The sequence below is a fragment of the Candida metapsilosis genome (assembly GCF_017655625.1).
Source record: "Candida metapsilosis strain BP57 chromosome Unknown scaffold2, whole genome shotgun sequence".
Lineage (NCBI taxonomy): Eukaryota > Fungi > Ascomycota > Pichiomycetes > Serinales > Debaryomycetaceae > Lodderomyces > Lodderomyces metapsilosis.
Window position 1 is genome coordinate 2295036 of NW_027138160.1, and position 18956 is coordinate 2313991.

Here is an 18956-nt window from a genome sequence, read left to right on the forward strand (position 1 = left end):
ATTTTATAAGTAATTCTTTCTATTTGCCGTACGTATAAACCTCCTTACTTGCCATTCGACATCGGCATCAGTGTTATCAGCCAATCCCAATCTAATCTCGTACAATTTCATTTCAAACCTTGGTCCAATTTCACTGATTTCAACACTGTCTCTAGTTCTAACGTACACATGGTGCCTCACACTTATATAATCGTCATTGTTAACAAACGTAATTACTCTTGACGAATCCCGTTTAACTCCAGGAGGGAATAAATGTTGCAAAATCTTGACTACCCTTTTCCCCAATGGTGTATTGAAATTTTCAAATATCAAATGAGGATAAGACTCACTTATATTACCCAAGTTTGGCAAATCGTGTCTTAACTTGACGTTGTGTAAAGTGAATATAGCTGTTGGACCATGTGGGAAATGACTAACCGTTAAAGATGTAGGTACACCTCTGTGTTCATGTAATATTATCAAATCTGAAACCTGAACTCTTGTACAAGTCTTGACTAAATCGTTAATAATGTAATTACCACGATTCAACTTCAAGCTATTGGGAAACATCAATTTAATTTCTTTTGAAAATTGCAATAATCGAACACTTGGATCTCTTGATGTAGTGATGACGACTTTTGGATCTGAAATTCCCGAGAGGGCACTATACTCGTCATCGATATCTAGTTGGTCTTGTTCACTCTGGTCATAAATGAAATCTCGTTGGAGTTGTGTGTCTTCTGCTAGATCTTTTGATAATGGTTTCCCCAGTGCTAAGGCCGCTTTAAGTTGTTGACGTTTTTCTGTACGCGAGGCCTCCTGAAGCTGTAAAGCTTTTCTGTAGAGATATTCCCTTCTCTCTCTTGCTTGTTTTCTAATCATGTCTGTGGTGGTGAAAAAGTGGTGCTGAGATGAGATTGTGGAAATTTTAGGGGCATCGGAAATAATTTTTTTTACCGCGGCGCTACCTTCTCAATTGTTAGAGAGTGCTTTGACATTCATTAAGTGGATGGCAGTGCTAGCAACAGACTCTCCAATGGGAAGCGCCCTTATGGAATAAGGGCTAGAGCCTGCAACTACAAGCAGAATGGTAAATGTCGTAAAATTGCTTACTAATCTATTTGATGAACTGTGCTTTCTCCTTAAACATCAACCCAAAGCAAACCTCGCTGCATCATGCTCCACTTTTCTAAACAAGTACTCTTTCAAACTCATCCATGTTCTCCAATTCATCCTGTTGACTAACCCGTTTCAACACCTCTTTCTTCGAACTTTCCTGGATATACCCATCAAGCAACAACTCATCCAAAACATGATACGCCTTTTCAAATCCAAATATTATATCTAGCTCACAAACGTTGCCATACATCTTATCCATTTGTTCAACAAATCGATGAATTACCTCTAGTCCAATCAATTCATTATCATCATTATCAACACCAATGACAAAGAATAACGAGGCATATCTTCGGTAAATGATTTTCAAATCTTTGTACTCTAGTACATTACACATCTTGGCTCTTCTTGATAGGATTATGGTTGACAAGTCACGGATGATTTTGGCTTTTTGTTTTTGGGGTATTGTTTGGTACCATTTTGATAATCTGGTTTTGCCTTGTCTTGAAATGAGGAAAAGGAACTGAATAGCCATTGTAGAAATGTTGGGTTATGCCTGTATCTAGTTAGGTAAGTTGGTATGGATTGTATGTGAAGAAAAGCCTAGTTTGGTATTAAAAGGAGTCTGGTTTACTACGTTGTTGACATTCGTTTTCTTTTTTTTTTTGGCGCAATAAAATGACAACAGGGCGTCAAAGGCCAGGCACATCTACACTTTAAAAACTCTAACCATTGTCAATTACAATTACATATGAGCCCCTACACCTCTTCCAAAAAGCGAAGGAAATGACTGTTGCAACTTGTTTCATCATTTAACGTAATATCCTCATCTGGATTGCAAACACATCGATTCTTGACATAAATTGCAGCATCTTGAGGACATTGTACATATGGAGGATGAGTATACCCAATTTGATCAAACCAATGTAAATCATTCTTTGACAACATAATCATCATTGCCATACTATGTACCGGTGCATCGCCCCATCTTTCATAAAAGAACCCACCAGCCAAATCCAAGTAGTTGAAAAAATCCTCATATTGGGGATTATTAAACACGTCCAAATTTGCAATTTCAAAATTCGACCAAAAATGACACAAGTTGTACCAGCCGAATTTGTTGGTAAACATTGGTAATAGTTCAGGTTGTAGGTTTCGTTCTTGGATGTACTTGATAACGTGGGGCCATAATGTTGGTATTGTTTCCGCATACTCAAAAAGGGCAATGGAATACCCGTATTTTTTGTCATTTTCCCTCATGATGCGGAATAAGTCTTCGTTGACATCGCAAAATAGTTTAACGTCAGGTTCAATTCTCCAATAGTACTGATACTGCCGCACCATTTCATGCTTGTAGAAAAATCCCGAATAGAATCGACACATGTGTCTATAACTTTCCGAATCTCCGTATGGAATATCGGCAAAATTTGCTCGTACCTCGGCACAAGCAGTAGTGTTGATATGACTAGGGTACGACCAATGCTCTTTCGGTATTATTCCAAAGTTTACTTTCCCACGAGGGATGTAGGTACTGATGAGATAGATAAAATCTGATGTGAATGGTTCATCATTGAGAAAAGTGTAGTCGTAGTTGAACTTGTCATTGAATCGGTCTTGAATCCCTTGTAAAGTTTCCAAAACTAAATACACGTCGTGGTTTCGCGCTAGCATTAGGAACGTTGCATTTTCACGATGATTGTACACTTGCGATTTGACAATACTCAAGTTTTCTGATTGGTACTCCGAGTGATGAGCTTGCAAGAATGATTTGAATTCAGCATCGTTTCTGTAGTGGTAGCAGTCTGCAGACTGGTTGGAAGGCAGGAGGTAAATTGAAAATGCAATTAATACCAAGGAGGCAATATAGATTCGTCGAAGCATGGTCTGGATGGATTGGGGGAGGAAATGTTTGAAATTTTTCAAAATTTGGTAGCATATCAATACAAGGCTTTTTAGTCTTTTACAATAGGCATTAGTATCATAAGCTTAAATTATATCTATTCTATATAGTTCTATCAGTCTGTTTAATATCCGGCTTTTCCTCATCTTTACTCGAATCATACAACACAATATTATTATCAAGAGCACCTGCTCTCTCTTGTCTCTTGTAAAAATACAACACCACAAACGACCACGCCGCCATTGCAAATGCCGATGCCGCGGTAAAACTGAAACCTTTCAAGAATCTAGGTGCTTCAACCGTCTTCCATACCAATGTTGCAATCCATGCAGTACTTTGTTGAGCTAAAATATTACATGAAACCAAAATGATTTGACGCTCACGAAGATCTCTTCGACAAATATCTCCCAAGAATGAATATAGAGCAGGGGCTGAACTCCAACCCCAATATTGCATACAAAAGGCAAACCATTTGGCTCGTTCAGGAATATCCCAAACTGCAAGCAAGATATTACCGAGAACATTAAACACCTGTGAAAATATAATTGCACCATATCGAGTATTAAATAAGTCAGCCATTGTACTTGTAATGATTAACCATATGATTCCCAATGCTGGTGTCAATGCGGTATAATCTTGCAACTGGCCAGCATTAAAACGAGGAGTCACACCATCGCCTTTCTTTAAAGATTGAAGCCATAATGCATATGCACCTGAAGTACCATTGGAATTGTTCCAGCAAAATATATTCCATAATCCCAAAATGTAAAAATGCCATGATGTAAGCACCTTGCGCCATGTTTCCCAACTAAAGAAATGATAAAATGCATTTTCTCTGGGTTTGGCACCCTTTTGATCTTTTCTCATTCTCCTCCTAGCAAGTCTAATATCGTCATCAGATAAGAAGATACTGTAACAATCTTCAGGTGTACCTGGAATCATATAGATTCCAATAATTCCCACAGCAATACTAATGATACCATCAACGATGAAAATCCATTGCCAAGCTTCATACCCACCAACACCACCTAAATTTCTCACAATTGCCCCAGAGAGCACACCAGAAGTCAATATCCCCAAATATTGCCCAATGTAGTAAAATCCAGCTCTCCGTGTAACTTCACCTGTACTTCCTTTAAACCATGAGGCGAATAATGCATGGTAGGCAAAATATGAAGGAGCTTCAAATGCACCAATAAAAAAACGAATAGCCTTAAGACCAGGAACATTAACGACTTGCGATGTACAGATAGTCAAAATTGACCAACTGATATCCAAGGCTGGGAGCACATAAGTTAATGGAAATGCGTACAACACGTACATGAATGGAATCTGAAGAATAATATTACCAACGGAGAATAAGACCTGGGTGTTGATGAAATCGTTCCCTTCCATTCCAATTGCCTCCTTGATTCCACCAATATAGGCGTTGGTTAAATTGGTCTGGTCTAAATACTTAACCCAGTACGCCATGAGGGAGTAAAAAGTCAACAAGATATCAATCTTTGTGATGAGCTTCTTCTCTTCTGGTGTGTCATCATCGTGAAACCATTTGTACCACTTTCTACTCTTCTTCTGCTGGGTAGTGACCCGGTACTCATACTCATCAAAGAACTTCCACCATGGACGATCCTTTTCATCACGATACTCAATCTCAGGCTCTTCCTCTTTGGCGATGATGGAATGGGTGTTTTCGAATTTAGAATCAATCTTTTCAATACTATTTCCCTCACTTGTGAGTGGTGTGTCTTCATCATCGATATTTATAAAGTTACCATTCTCGTCTTCATCCACTATTCTCCTAACTGGGAAAATTCCCCATTTGAGGCGTTGAAAAGGAGTAATCACAGCGGCCATTTTGTATTTGTATGTGAAGAAGAATGGGAATCTTTCTGAAGAGAATCTCGCAAATCACCAGATATTTATAATTTTAGAAAAACCCTGCTCGTTATTTTTTTTTTAGTGTCTTCGATTATTATTATTTTATTGTGGATGGTTGAACGGCATCACCAGTTGTGGCTCGTATGTTTTAATTGTGAGTCAATCAAACAAACATTGTGGAGTAGATTAATTGATGCAGGTTTTTACATTCAGTCTCGCATTGCTCGGCTTTGACATCCGCATAGTGTACCCGCTCACTCTGATTGGTTCCTTTTTGCTGATACAGGTGGTTCAGTGATGACTCGTTTAAATTTAAATTGCTGCAGTAAGACACTGAGTCTAGCAAACCATGCGCGATGGATTCTACTGTGGTAAGCCATTTTTGTGATTCTGTTTAAATCGCCTTTTCTTTTTTTTTTTTTTATTATTGTTTTTCACGGCGTTGACTGCAAAAATTTTTAGTATTGTTGCAATTGCACGTGAGATAGACAACGTATATGCAGACAGAAATGGAGAGATTAATTTTACGACGAGGAGTCACTATACTGAGAGAGCATTACAAAGGAGACGTTGTCAAGATCGTATAGACTTTTGCATGTTTACGAATGTTCACCTTATAAGAGATTCAAATATAAAGAGTAATTTTTAGCATATCATAAAATCTCAGATTTGGTGATTTGATATCACAAAAACTTAGAATGAGATTCCATAACATAAAAAGATGCAGCTTGTTATCGTTATCTTTTTTATTAGGAGGTTGTTGTAGCTTCCTAGGGTTCAAATAGTCACTCTGTTTTGCTTTCGTGTTTGTAACTGCGCATAACAAACATTTTGATCTTCCCCTCTTTTCCTACAATATAGAAAAATTTCACAATTTTGATATTTCCAACTTTGGAGTATAAATAGAGAGGATGAAACCGTCCTACAAATAGTTGATAAAAAGGATCAACCAAAGAAGTTGTTATCCAGTGTTCGAGGGTTGTTCTCAAGTGGAATTCTATGGTGTTCTATGATTTATTATAGAGGCTTCTTTCAAAGGTAACAATCATTGATGGGACCTTCCCGTTGGAATGATTGATTATTTACAGTTGGAGAAGCTCTTTACTTGTTTTCGGTTTCTGACTGGTCAAACGAATATTTAACTTTGATTCAGTAAGGACTACTAGTGATAAATCTTCTGATCAATTGTTCCGTCAAAGAAATGGTCCAAGTGTTTTCGATTTAGCTCCGCGATGAAACCCAGCCTTTTATCGTTACATGACGTAGTCAGGGTTCTATTTTGGTTTATGTAAAGTTATTAATAAATATATGTAAATTGTTATTGTATAAATGATTAATTGTAGAGAAGTAGTAAAATACTCCTCTCTTTTTTTAAAGAAACTCACGATAGGTGTATTTAACAACTCTTATAAGCAAGAAAAGCTCATCTATTCAGTACGTGGTGATCAATTATGACTACTTGTTTCTAAAAAATTGTGGGATGAATGATGGTTGCAAATGCAGACCAAGCATTCTACAATCCCTGCCAAGAATACGGTGCTAAAAAAAACAAAAAAACAAGAGAGAAAGGGTTTAATATGTGGAACTAGATCTTGGCCTCGTGTGGAATACAATATGATTAGAAGTAAGTTGTTCTCTTATTCTAGGTTGGTTCGCATTTCCATACTACTTTGTCGAGTCGTTCGGTTGTTATTACCCTTTCGTTGCGAATCTAGAACAAAAGCGAAGAAAAGGAACATAATTTTTTTTGTTTACAGCAAAATAAGAATTGTTGCAGCAATACAATAAAGAATTGTTCTATATATTACTGTATTCGTATAAATTAATAAATTTAATGACTACATTCTTCTACTTCTACTTGTACAACCGTTTATAAGCGAAAAACAACCAAAAAACTACTTCGTTCTTATCTCCGAATACAACACATAATTCTGCGGTAATAAGAATACGTCATTAAATGTAAAAATCGCAAAACTTTTTTTGGTTTCAACCAAATCTAACCATTCATCATCTCTTCATAGTCTGTTAAGTATTCATCAGCCTTTTCCTATATCACTCTGTATGGTTTTATAAAGCAGACCACCATACTATTATTATGTTTGGTCTGATACTTCCTAAAGTCAATCTTAAATCAAAGAGGAATGCATCGGTTCAAGAAGATGAAGTCAATTCTGAAAATAAATCACCAGAATATAACCCCACCACTAGTCACATAACCACAACCACGAGTACAACCGAGAACCAGAGAAGATCAGGATCCACATCTCCTTCTATGAGAAAGAAATTATTACCAACTAGAAGGAAACACAATCATTCGAGAACGTCATCAGTGACATTTCCAGATGGAGCGGTTCCAGAAGAATACGGATTACCACCAATTGACAAGACTACAGATGTTGATTATTTACAAAGGTTTGAAGTTATACGATACCTTGATGCGTTTAATATATCTCATACTGATCGGTTAGGAGAGGAAGAATTACGAACAATGTTAAAGGAGACATTAGATTTACAACAATCTACATTTGTATAGATAGCATGTATAACGGAGTTAATGAGACAATGATTAATTACGAACCAAGTGTACGGGCTGTAAGCAGCAACTGTTGCGTCGCTAGTTGCTCTGATAGTGAAAGGTGTAAATTGAATGTAGTTCGTTGACCTTTATGATGCGTGTCGGACTATAGATGAGGTAAAAACTTGGATGCTAAAGAACCACAAGTTGAAAAGGATATCAGGTGGACGTTATCTTTAAAGTCTGTTTCCTTTCGTGCAGTCAGAGAATCCAAAAATGGGGAGTCACCCGGCTGAAGAACACAATGTGTGAGACTCTTGAAAGAAAGAGAGTGTTTTTAAACTAAAGCATCCAATGTTACGTTACGTATTTTTGAGTGATATGATTACCGAGAGATAAGTCCAAGGGAATCAGTTGGAATTTCATGAAGCAGTTTCAAGCCCTAAAATAACAGTTCATATTAACAATAATACGATAAAAAAGGACCTTTAGTGATCTGAGTACATTTGAGTACTAGATGTGTGTATGTGAGTTACGATGTATAGATATAGTAAGAACTCAGAAGACTGTTAAAACTGTGGTTCGTATTAGTTTTTTGATAAAGATGAAACAATCCCACAAAAACCGCCTTAACTGTAACGGTATTAACTTAATGTATGTATAACGCATTGGATATGAATAGAGAGAGAGAAAAATCAAATTAAATTAAAAATTAAATAAAATTAAAAAAAAAAAAAACGACAAGACAACCATCAAAAACAAACCAAATAAAAAATAAACCAAGGAGACTTACACACCACGTACGCTTTTACACCAATTACACTTATACAGTTGTTCATACTGTAACCCATTCAGTACATTGCTGCTTATATACCCCCACACTACTTCCCTAATCCCAACACCACCCCCCGAAGTAGGTCGTTCTTTTTGATTTTTTTTTTTTTTTTTTGCTTCCAGTAAATGCCACAACAACAACAACAGCAGAATCCTCAACAACCACAATCCATTTACTCCTAGTTGAATGTCCTTTCTATCTAAAACTATATCCAGATCCATAAGGGCTCTATTTGCAACTTTATATCTAGTTTGGGTCATTTTAACCATCCCACTCGCTTTTGATGCTGGTGGAGTCAATTGTGGATTAGCATTTTCATTAACTTTATTAGTCACTTATTTTATACTTACAACTATCCAACTACTAGCTAGGAAAACAAGATATTTCAAATGGGTTTCACTTGTATACTATGGACAACATTTCCTTATTCCTAGTTTATTGACTTATTTCCTCAGTTATTATAACAATAACGGAAGCTCCCTTCAATCCAAGTTTAATCCAGTTGTAATTTGGAAGTTCCTACTCATTAATGCCACCCCAATAATCACCATCTTGGAAGGATTTTGCTCCTTGTTACTAATTCAAGCCATTGGTCAAACTGTCAATTGGTTAACTTTATACAAGTCAGATTCTTGGTTAATTATATCATTAATTGGAAGTGCCGTGGTTGACACTGGTGCATTTTATTGCTTGTACAGAATTTATGTTCTCCCCATTACAATTGATATACTGGAATCATCACTTTTGGGATCTTTATTAACATTGACATTTGGATTATGTTTATTTGGAATTGTTAGTGGTAAAGGATCAATGATTGAATCCTCATTACTATTTGCCTACATTGTACGTTGTATTTATGAAACTTTCCCATCATTATCAGAAAGTGCTTCTCAAGCATTGGCAAATTTATTAACCCTGGCTTCACAAAATGTTCGAAATGAAATACCCAAGATCCCACCATCCATAATGAATCCAATTTCAGAACTTGTTCCATTTTTAACTAAAACTTTCCCACTTTCTTTTAAAGGAGTTTGGGAGTACTTGATTGAAGCGTTGCAGAAATTACCATTATCATTATTACTTAACCTTGCTTATCGTATTGGAGTTTTCTACGCAGCAACAAAAATCATTCCATCTTTATATAAAGCTGCTTCTTATCCATCAACCACCCCATTACAACAAAGATCAAGACAGCCTTCAAGCACACGATTATCTTCCTTGGATTCAAGTGAACGAGTACCTTTAAAATCAAGAAAATCTTTTCATCTCAAACCACCTCACCATCAACCACCTTCAGCATTTATACGGCTCATTTATGCCTATTCACCATGTTTGGTGATTGCTGTATATACCCATTTGATGTTGTCATATATTGGAGAGTTGGGGGTTGAATTGCAAGTGTGGCCATTATATGGAAACTCAACAACAAAAATTGTTGTTCATCCATGGAAATTTTGGAATTGGGTCAATATGGCCACAACATTGATTCTCTACGTTGCTGAGTTACTGAATAACGAAAGCTCCTCCGGTGGTGGTAATAGTTTAACAAGCCATTGGAAAGTAGAGTAATCAGTAAAGATATATATGCATTTCATTAATATTCTCTATATATAGTTCAATATATCTCAAAATTCAGAAATTTCACACCTATTGGGTTTCAATGTATCAGAAATATTTGCAACTCTCTTCACCTTCAATCAACTTGTCATCTTTCCAGACAATGAAAATTAAAGTATTGCTCAGAGCTTGACTCTATGTTTGCTTGGATGTTTCATCATTTTATTTTGAAAGTCGAGAAAAAGATTGGACTCCTCCCTCTCTCTCAAACCCCAGGTGAAGATACCTTTCTTTCCTCCGAGATATATGAAATCCTAGAGTAAAAAATTAGTAAATAAACAAACCTGGCACCTTCGACAGTGCTGAAATTATCAAAATAACAGGCTTAAAAATAAGTAAAAGTGGGTGACGTCCATAAATCAAGAGTAAGCTCCATTGGGTTGATTGTAACAAAACTGACAACCAATCGTCATGACTTTCGTCTAGGACACAAAGCCCCATTGTCAAATTTGGCAACAACCCTAGAGCCAGAAAAGGCCCTAGAGTCGCAAATCATCCAGCTGGGAAATTAAATACCCAACCAGGAACCTCCATGCACCATCCAAGAAAACTAAACATAACCCTTCAAATCCACAACATGCCCACTGCACCGAAAGCTTCCATTCTCTGGTCTCCTCTGAGTTTCTTGGGTTTCGCTTGCATGGAACAAAACCAGTCACGAACACACCAATGGTAACAAACAGCATGGGACACGGCAGAATCGATTCAGTGTGGCAGACTCCATAGCAGTAAGAACAAAAACTCTGGCCCCAAATAGTGGAATAGACACATACCAGAGCTTTAACCACATAAGCGGAAAAAGACAATCTCCACCACGAATGGGGAGAATGGGCCCAGAAATTATGGGCTAGTAAAATGTCCAGAGCCGAAGGTCTCAGAAGTTCTCGAACCACAACCAGGATCAACCAATGACCGACCGATAATCTCCACCGAACTGCATTACAACCATGAAATTGACATGCCCTACCGGAGTGCACCAGACGTGCTCTCACTCCAAGACATACTCACACGAACATGAACATTTACAACATTCGCCGAACCTCGATTGTATAGGACACTGCCTATCATCTCCAATCACGTGCACAACGGCACTTTTTCCAAATGACTTTGGGTGCAAGCATGCCCTCTCATTGTGAGAGAGACGAGTCAGGGGATACTACCGTGAGACAGAAAACTGCTTCAGGGGTTCTCCTGGGAGGCCGAAGCTTCCCAAAAACAAGACTACGCCCTGGATAAGGGTAGGATGCTCAAGGACGCAATGCTGTATAGAATTGATGATATTCTATTGCGTTTCCGCCTGTGTTGACAGGAGACTTTCCCCGAAGCAAAGATGTATACTAAAAAGTATGACATGACACGAAGACATGCCCTTTTGTAAGCTTCGATGACAATTCTTTGTTTATGGACGTAAAGAGGAAAAAAAAAGAAAAAAGAGATGAAGAAGAGGAGGAAAATTTTTTTTGCTCTTTTTGAAAAACAATGATGGCAAAAGAGTGAGAGTCGTGCATTTTGGTTAAACTATGTACAAGTTGGTTTGGATACTACCATGATAAATACCATCCAAGCCAAGATGAAGGTAAGATCCTTGCAAGCCAATAGTAAAAGCGAGCACCTTTACCACAGAAAGTTACAGGTGGACTTTTCTTTGCGTAAATGGTGTCAAATATCAAATGAAACAAGTCTTTTACTGGGGTACCTTTACCACCACTTCCTCTAATTGCATTACTTTTAAATTGAATCTTGGCAAAATCTGAACCATACAAATCTCTCATTTCCGAGGTCCATGCTCTAGTTTCAGAATTTACCAAACTTTCAATTCTACTTTTCGAATTGATTTTTTGATTTGAAGTTTTGATATTGCCCACGTTAATTTGAGTAACTGACATTCCATATTGTCGTAATTCACGACCTAGGATTGTAAACAAGTTGTTCAATTCATTTTGGAAAATGGACTCTGGTGCATGATATGGAAGATTTAATGAGCTTATGTTATTGCTTAGTTGAATAAATTTGGCTTTTTGAGTTCTGGCAATCTGAAGCAACCCACAAGTAAGGACCTCCATTACCATTTGTATTCGATTGTTCAACTTCTTCCATGTAGCAATACTAGTATTCTCTACTGGACCCACTGGGAAATGCCAACCTGGTGCAAAAATGGTTGCTTTTAAACAAAGATAATATGGTCTGGCACCAGCAAATGGCACAACTGCAGTTTTCAAAATCTCATTAAGTTCACCAGCGGTACTTTCAACTGAACCTTTAGTGAAATCCAAGAATCTTATATCTTCACTAACCTTATTTGACTTGACGTATTGAGCATCAGTGGAATCTAATATAGAACAGAATACCGTAAACCCCCTTTTTTCTAAATCGTAGATGAGCAACCTTGTTAAATGATCTGTGAATGACCCAAAGATGAACACAGCATCAGTTCGTGCCCCATTAGGTAGTTTAGGAACCCTTCTATTAACACGTTCTGAATCGTTTGCATATCTCTTCAGAACTTGATACAATGTATAGCCTAGTCCGATCCCTAGCACCGAAGTATAAGCAAGCTTATGATTGTTAATATTACTCACCACGCGATTGAAAAGGGAGTCGATCTTGGATGTCTGTGACGATGGCGGTACATCGGTTGAATCATGATGAAAAATTTTATTCAACAGGTCTGAGTGTTGTAGTTTTTCCAGTTGTTTGCTTATAAAGGCATTGGTGTCATTGATCGCTTTATTAAGAACTTGAATGGTTGCCAGGACTGGTTCTGCAACCATTTCGTTAAGATGGTCAGTTGAAAAAGAGGACTAATTACAAGCTCATTATTTTTCTCAACGTTGATAAAAAAAACACTAAATAGAAAGCACTAAAACGAAAAACCATATACAAATTTATGCCCACCTATTGTCTAGGATGCTGTGTTTTCAACATCGTAATCTCCCTAGCAATCATACCATCATCACCTTCGTTGAAATCGTTGTTTAAAAACTTTTCCAAATCCTTGGGTAATCCAGTATCGACTTTATCTTGCTCAATAGGTCTATCCAAAATGAACGACGAATCATCTTTCAATGTACCAGGGGTTGAATTGACTGTATTTGACGTGTTGTATTTTGAGATCTTGGCACCGCTATGCAAAGTCTCTTGACCACTTCGATTGGATGCTTCTCTTGAAATAAAAGACATACTTGGAGAAGTATCTATACGTCTGACATTGTTTGCTGTTTGGGCCCATAATGAACTCAATGGTAATGAAATAACCACTAATAATAAAGACACATTGACTAAAGTAGTCTGTGAGTCGTCTTGGTCGAAATAATGAACGAAAAGGATAATGGATGGGATAATCATTGTTTGAGTTGACATGATGAATAAGATGTGGAATGCATCAAATTGTTTCAATCCCAAGTACCTTCTTGTCCTTATTGCTAATCCCAATTTGCATACCAAAAACAATGAAAGTACATTGACACTAACGGAGAATAAAATTGTTGGCATATCCATCCAAGCCGTTACAATTTGCAGCGGTGATCCAGTTGTTCCGTTAACGAAGTTGATGTGTGACATAACTGTGGTGTAGATTTGAGTTGCAATTGTTGCCAATCCTAAAGCACCAGCTAACAAGGAAGCAATGACTCCCCAAACTTTCAATGTTGGTGTCTTGAACATGATGTAGATTTGATAAGTCAAGGATAACTCAATAAGGGCAACTAAGATCACCTTGAAAGCATTAGCAGCATCCGAACTCATGAATGATTCACCATTGAAAATACCAGTAAAGAAGAAACTAATACTGGATAAGTTATTCATCAAGTAGTTGATATAACAAGCTGATCTCATAATAAGCATTAACAAAACTGCAAAATTCAAGTTGAAAAGTAATGATTTCTTCAATTTGTTGAAATTTTTAAACAAGATACCGATCAACATTATCAACAACATGGAGCAAGCTCCAATAGTGGCACCAAGAATAACGGCATTTTCCATTTTCGAATTGTGGTATTGATCAATAACGTAAAATGGCACTTCATAAGTACCATCTTCCTCATTTGGAATGGTGATTGTGACAAAAATGTCACCCGAGCTTAAATTAGATACGATTTGATCCATAATTGAAGTTAGTGGAAAAAAAAAAAAGGAAAAAATGGATGCAAGTGTGAATAAGGATTGTAGACCCAGTTTATATGTCATGTTAAAAATTAACTCAAGTTTCAGGTTTCTTGTAATTTTTGATATTTTCTATGGCAATAAAGCTATTCATTTGTCTCAATATGGATAATTTCTGAAACAGCCCTCGATTAAAAGCTTAAACTGTGTATCCTGATGTTAGGGCCTTACAAGTTGCGCTCGGGTAAGCACGCAGAAGATGAAGAAATATTTAGTAAAATAATTTCAATTGTTGCAAAAAAAATTACCGGATTGGGACTTGACAATGTGCGAGAAAAAAAAATAGATACCTGAAGCCCTATGACATTGAACGCGGCGGTTGAAGATGGGTTGGTGTGTCATATGCTCTTGTTGGCACTATCTCAAGTGTCCAGTGAAGGATGCTTCAGCGGTATACCATGATACAGGAAACCAGAAAGCAAAACGAAATGTGAGCCCTACATTCATATCACTTAAATGAATCATGTATTTATCGTTGTTTGTAGTTTAAATGTGAAACATGGGAAGCTACGATGCAGATTTCTTGGCTCAAGATGTCACGAGTGTGTAGCTCTCTCTATGGTGTGTATTTTCAAAATGCCATTAATCCCCGATCAGTGCAGCACCTCCATATTTTCTTGTCTTTTCGTTCTGTCATCAAGTGTGTTTACCACTCACAAGTCATGCCATCAGTAAATCCCTTTATGCATATAGTAAGCTCCATAGCATATAATGATTTGCTTCTCAAGGCATCTAACACAATATCATTGAACGTCAAAGAAGTAAGTGTAATTTGGTTTCAGCTTTTACACTCTCAACCGTAACATCTCAGATACGTCGTGATGAGTAAATACTATGGAATCACTCCTTATCGATTTTAATATCAATGATTCGATAAAGTAAGCTTTTGAGCACGTGGAGGCTACGGGGAAGTAATTCTCGAGTCTTCTCACACCGTGGTTTAATCCGGAATACAACTAATTGCTTGAAGAAGTTTGAAAACAAATACATTCGTTTAGACTTTCCAATTCACTAACTCAACTTTGATATAACCGTAAGCCATGAATTTGACACTCAAGGGTTACTCGATAACCATTGTTTTTGTTGGTTGACTAAAAAAGCTTAAAAAGATTTCTAATGGAAGCACGTTCTCCTCTTCATATTCTACTTTGAAATTCACAGTGGGATATTTGCTATGATGTCATAAACGAAGCCTGAGGATACCACCGTCAAAATAGTTCATACGTATGCAAAGCACTAGTGAGACGATTTGCAAAAAAAAAAAAAAAAAAAAAATAGGCTCATAACCTTTTTGGTGCATGTGCTGGAAGCAAGCGATTTTTTAGACTTCTTCCGTTCAATTTGCATAAACAGCATAAGCCTCTGATCTAGATTTCACCCACACAGCCTCTGCAGTGAATGGACCCAGGATCACATTTCTACTATGGTTTAGCTCCGAAATGGTCGGTAAAGCGAAACCGGTTATGATGCAGGGATAGACCTTTTATTCTCTAAAGAGGTCAATATGTCCGATCCGAGACTTATTGTAGATTATAACAAAAGAGTGAGGTTTGTGTCATATCGATCCGAATGTCACAGAAGAAAAAAAAATTAACAAGCAGTATTTCAAAAGCAAAAAGTGTGCGATTCTTGTTAAAACTTCTTAGCTAATAAGGCACTATTAGGTCTAGAAGAGTAGCTCTGTATAAAAATAATATGAGCTCATGCCTTGTGTATGCACTGGACAACTTTTGAAGATGATGTAGCAATATAGTTAGTAGATTAGTGCTCATAAATTTTTTGTCGGAGAGGAGGCTCCCTCAATCTTTATTTCCGAAATTTCTAAAAAGAAATAAAATGCATACCACACAAACACAAAACTAAGAAAAAAAAAAAAATTTCAAAAGCAAATGTCGTTACATTTTTTAAGAATGGACTCACATTGTTCGTAAACATTCTAGACACACTGACAGCTCCTATCAGGGAGCAGTATAGAAAAAGAAGTCATGCCATTCAAACTCAGCCTTCCTAAAGGGGAATGACAAGGCTTATCATACTCGGTGTTTGAAATGAGTAATAAACAAAGGAATTATAGATGGCTTGCTACTTCACTAAGCCTATTTGCCAAGAAATTCGGTGATTAAAAACAATAAAAAAAAAAAGTAATGTACCCTATCAGGGAATTATTTTAAAAAGTATTGAGTTGTTTTTATTCGTAATACATATTTTTACACAATAACCATATTACGCAAGAATGGCTCTACAGTACCCGATCGTACAGGACGCACAGGTGATGAACCTAATCTAGAATCGAAACATATGACAATGAAGACTAAAGCAATAGACCGCAGCACTTCCCATCTTCTATGAGACCCTTTGCTGACGACAAATGCTAAAATGGTGAAACGAAGGCAACGCAGAATAAATAAATATTATTGGTTGAGATAAGCGCACTTTTGTGTGCTCTTCTGGCTCTCAACAATTCGTAAACGGAACTATTCTCGCTATTATTAATTTCTTTTTCAGATGTCCTGTGGTCACATACGAGATCTAGAAAGAGGAAGGGATATGTGGGAATCTTCTTGAGTCGTCTGATACCACAAATGCCTATCTCTTGAAGTCTCTGAAATTTTTCTCCACCATAAAATTTATGCAATGCAAACACGTAAAAAAAATCAGCAGGTAAAAAAATGGAAAATGAAATATGAACGAGGCTATGCAAACACAACTTTAACTCCGCCAGCATATACGTGGTGCTAGTATATCCTCCTCCTTGAATACCCCTCAGTTTCCTCATCCAGCCTTGCTGTTTCCATCACAAGGTGATTGACTTAGACGCAGAGGCTTATCAAAGTTTCAATCACCGAGAATGTATTCACTTGTACGTACGGGGAATAGAGGTTCTATGAAGTTAAGCCAACAAATATATTTTTCTTGGCGATTCTTTTTCCGTTGTTTGTTGTTGATATTGCATATTGTGTTTTCAATGTTCTCTTGTTTAATATTGTATTGGTATTGTGAATTAAATTCATACTGCATATATACTTAAAGAGAATTACTCACAGTTTGATTGCACCACACATTTAACTCCTTTAGTACATAACTATATTGCTTAATGTACATCGGTTAAGTCTTTTGAGCTAGATACACTACCACATTTTTAGTGAAACTACACAAACCGTGCTTTACTTTGTGAATATTATATCTATTATGTATGTTCGCTTTTATTTAGTTTTAATCGCCGGAGGAACATATGTCCGATTTTTTTTTGATTCACATATTAAATAAATTCAATTTTCTTTGTTTTTATTGTTAAACGTCATAAACCTTTAAAGAAATTAAACAATTCAAAAGTTATATTCTGTGTTTGTATAAATATATCCTTAAATTCCCTACATTTATTTGAAGATCATCATTTAATTTTAGTTAGTCTAGCTAATAGAAACACTACTTCCTTATCAAACAGCAGGGACTTATTATATACTTTGTGTCGCCAAGAAATATTTATACAAACCGTATATCTATACAAAAAGACATACACATTCACGGGATTCTAAAAAAAATCACTGTGACAGATTATGGCCCTACTTGAGCAACCAACTACTATTGATAACATCCATTTACCACATAACTCAATGAGCTTTCCATACACACAAGAAGGTGGATCCAGGAGTGGATACACTGATAACTCCCATAATCTCAGTGGATCAGATTCTTACCAAGCAAATGCAAACTACAATTTCATTCCTGAGTACAAACCATACCTGCAATCACAGCCATACAGTCAGCTACAATCGAATAGCTATTTGCAACCACAACTCAAACAGCTCCCTTCAATAAATGTCTTGCAGCCACAAGCACCATCACAAATACAACCAGATATGGCTTATTCGAATGGATCCATGGGAGCTCCAAATAGCAACAGCAGCTTCCCTTACTTTGCCCAACAAGATTATACATTAGGACAACCATACATTGCTCTTCCCAACTATAACTCAACCGCAAACACCAATGGAAAGTATACTAATCGTTTTCCCTTAAGTCCTGTTTCACTACCAGATAAAAACACAACCTTCCCACCAGCTGCCTCCTCGCTTTCGTCTGCAAATCCTTTGCAATCTGCTAGTTCCTCAATTACGTCTTCTTCATCGTCTCAATACAGTTACCCACAAACACACCCACATTATACATATCATCATTACCAACAACAACAGCAACAACTACAACAACAACAACAACAACAGCAGCAACAACAACAACAACAGTCACAACACTTGTTACCTACACCCATACCCGAGAACGAAATTGACTACTCATCACTTGTCTCCTACACAATATCTCCCTCACTCAAACGTAAAAGAAGAAAAAGAAATGACAAAAAATCATTATCATCGATATTACAAACACCCACAGCGGAAGAAGAAAGATTTCCATGTCCTTCATGTGATAAAGTCTTTCTTAAGCCATACAACTTGAAATCACATATGCGTTCTCATTCCAATGAGAAACCATATGCTTGTGCTCATTGTAGCAAAAGATTCTGTCGATCTCATGATAGGAAAAGACATGAGCAATTACACAAGGGAGCTAAAAACTTTAGCTGTGAAGGTTACTTGAAAGATGGAGTCACCAAATGGGGTTGTGGAAAGAAATTCGCTAGAAGCGATGCATTGGCTCGACATTTCAGAACTGAAACTGGTTGGATGTGCATTAGACCATTGATGGATGAAGCTAAAAGATTAGAGCAAAGTGGTGCTGCTACTGGTATTGATGCTTTCCCAGCTGATGCTCCAGGCTCGATACTACAGGCTATGGGTGGAATCAATGCTATGAACCCATTGACTACGGACCAGAAAAGTTTCACTGAAGAGGATTATGATAATTCAAATATGATCAGGCGGATGATACATAATAGGTAGAATATATAAATTTCTCTTACATCAATTTTAATCGTTATATTTATAATACTATAG

The 18956-nt window shown here is 36.9% G+C and overlaps 9 protein-coding genes across 9 annotated transcripts; 3 read left to right on the top strand and 6 right to left on the bottom strand. All coding sequences in view use genetic code 12, as the record gives it.

The window, feature by feature from the left end:
- Positions 1 to 3: 3 nt before the first annotated feature.
- On the bottom strand, positions 4 to 861 carry IMP4 (snoRNA-binding rRNA-processing protein; the record flags this gene model as incomplete). The annotated part of the gene is made up of 1 exon (XM_067691351.1): positions 4 to 861. One exon carries the CDS (start codon positions 859 to 861, stop codon positions 4 to 6), a length of 858 nt encoding a protein of 285 aa, XP_067549725.1.
- A 307-nt stretch (positions 862 to 1168) lies between these two features.
- On the bottom strand, positions 1169 to 1630 carry I9W82_002491 (uncharacterized protein; the record flags this gene model as incomplete). The annotated part of the gene is made up of 1 exon (XM_067691352.1): positions 1169 to 1630. One exon carries the CDS (start codon positions 1628 to 1630, stop codon positions 1169 to 1171), a length of 462 nt encoding a protein of 153 aa, XP_067549726.1.
- Positions 1631 to 1854: 224 nt separating this feature from the next.
- Positions 1855 to 2976, bottom strand: I9W82_002492 (glycosyltransferase family 15 protein; the record flags this gene model as incomplete). Its single annotated transcript, XM_067691353.1, has 1 exon — positions 1855 to 2976. One exon carries the CDS (start codon positions 2974 to 2976, stop codon positions 1855 to 1857), a length of 1122 nt encoding a protein of 373 aa, XP_067549727.1.
- A 121-nt stretch (positions 2977 to 3097) lies between these two features.
- Positions 3098 to 4852, bottom strand: SEO1 (putative permease; the record flags this gene model as incomplete). The annotated part of the gene is made up of 1 exon (XM_067691354.1): positions 3098 to 4852. The coding sequence occupies one exon, from the start codon at positions 4850 to 4852 to the stop codon at positions 3098 to 3100; it is 1755 nt and encodes a 584-aa protein (XP_067549728.1).
- Positions 4853 to 6971: 2119 nt separating this feature from the next.
- I9W82_002494 (uncharacterized protein) lies at positions 6972 to 7409 on the top strand (the record flags this gene model as incomplete). Its single annotated transcript, XM_067691355.1, has 1 exon — positions 6972 to 7409. One exon carries the CDS (start codon positions 6972 to 6974, stop codon positions 7407 to 7409), a length of 438 nt encoding a protein of 145 aa, XP_067549729.1.
- Positions 7410 to 8412: 1003 nt separating this feature from the next.
- I9W82_002495 (uncharacterized protein) lies at positions 8413 to 9795 on the top strand (the record flags this gene model as incomplete). Its single annotated transcript, XM_067691356.1, has 1 exon — positions 8413 to 9795. The coding sequence occupies one exon, from the start codon at positions 8413 to 8415 to the stop codon at positions 9793 to 9795; it is 1383 nt and encodes a 460-aa protein (XP_067549730.1).
- Positions 9796 to 11384: 1589 nt separating this feature from the next.
- I9W82_002496 (uncharacterized protein) lies at positions 11385 to 12614 on the bottom strand (the record flags this gene model as incomplete). The annotated part of the gene is made up of 1 exon (XM_067691357.1): positions 11385 to 12614. The coding sequence occupies one exon, from the start codon at positions 12612 to 12614 to the stop codon at positions 11385 to 11387; it is 1230 nt and encodes a 409-aa protein (XP_067549731.1).
- Positions 12615 to 12738: 124 nt separating this feature from the next.
- Positions 12739 to 13947, bottom strand: STE2 (alpha-factor pheromone receptor; the record flags this gene model as incomplete). Its single annotated transcript, XM_067691358.1, has 1 exon — positions 12739 to 13947. One exon carries the CDS (start codon positions 13945 to 13947, stop codon positions 12739 to 12741), a length of 1209 nt encoding a protein of 402 aa, XP_067549732.1.
- A 3671-nt stretch (positions 13948 to 17618) lies between these two features.
- On the top strand, positions 17619 to 18902 carry CRZ2 (Crz2p; the record flags this gene model as incomplete). Its single annotated transcript, XM_067691359.1, has 1 exon — positions 17619 to 18902. One exon carries the CDS (start codon positions 17619 to 17621, stop codon positions 18900 to 18902), a length of 1284 nt encoding a protein of 427 aa, XP_067549733.1.
- Positions 18903 to 18956: the final 54 nt, after the last annotated feature.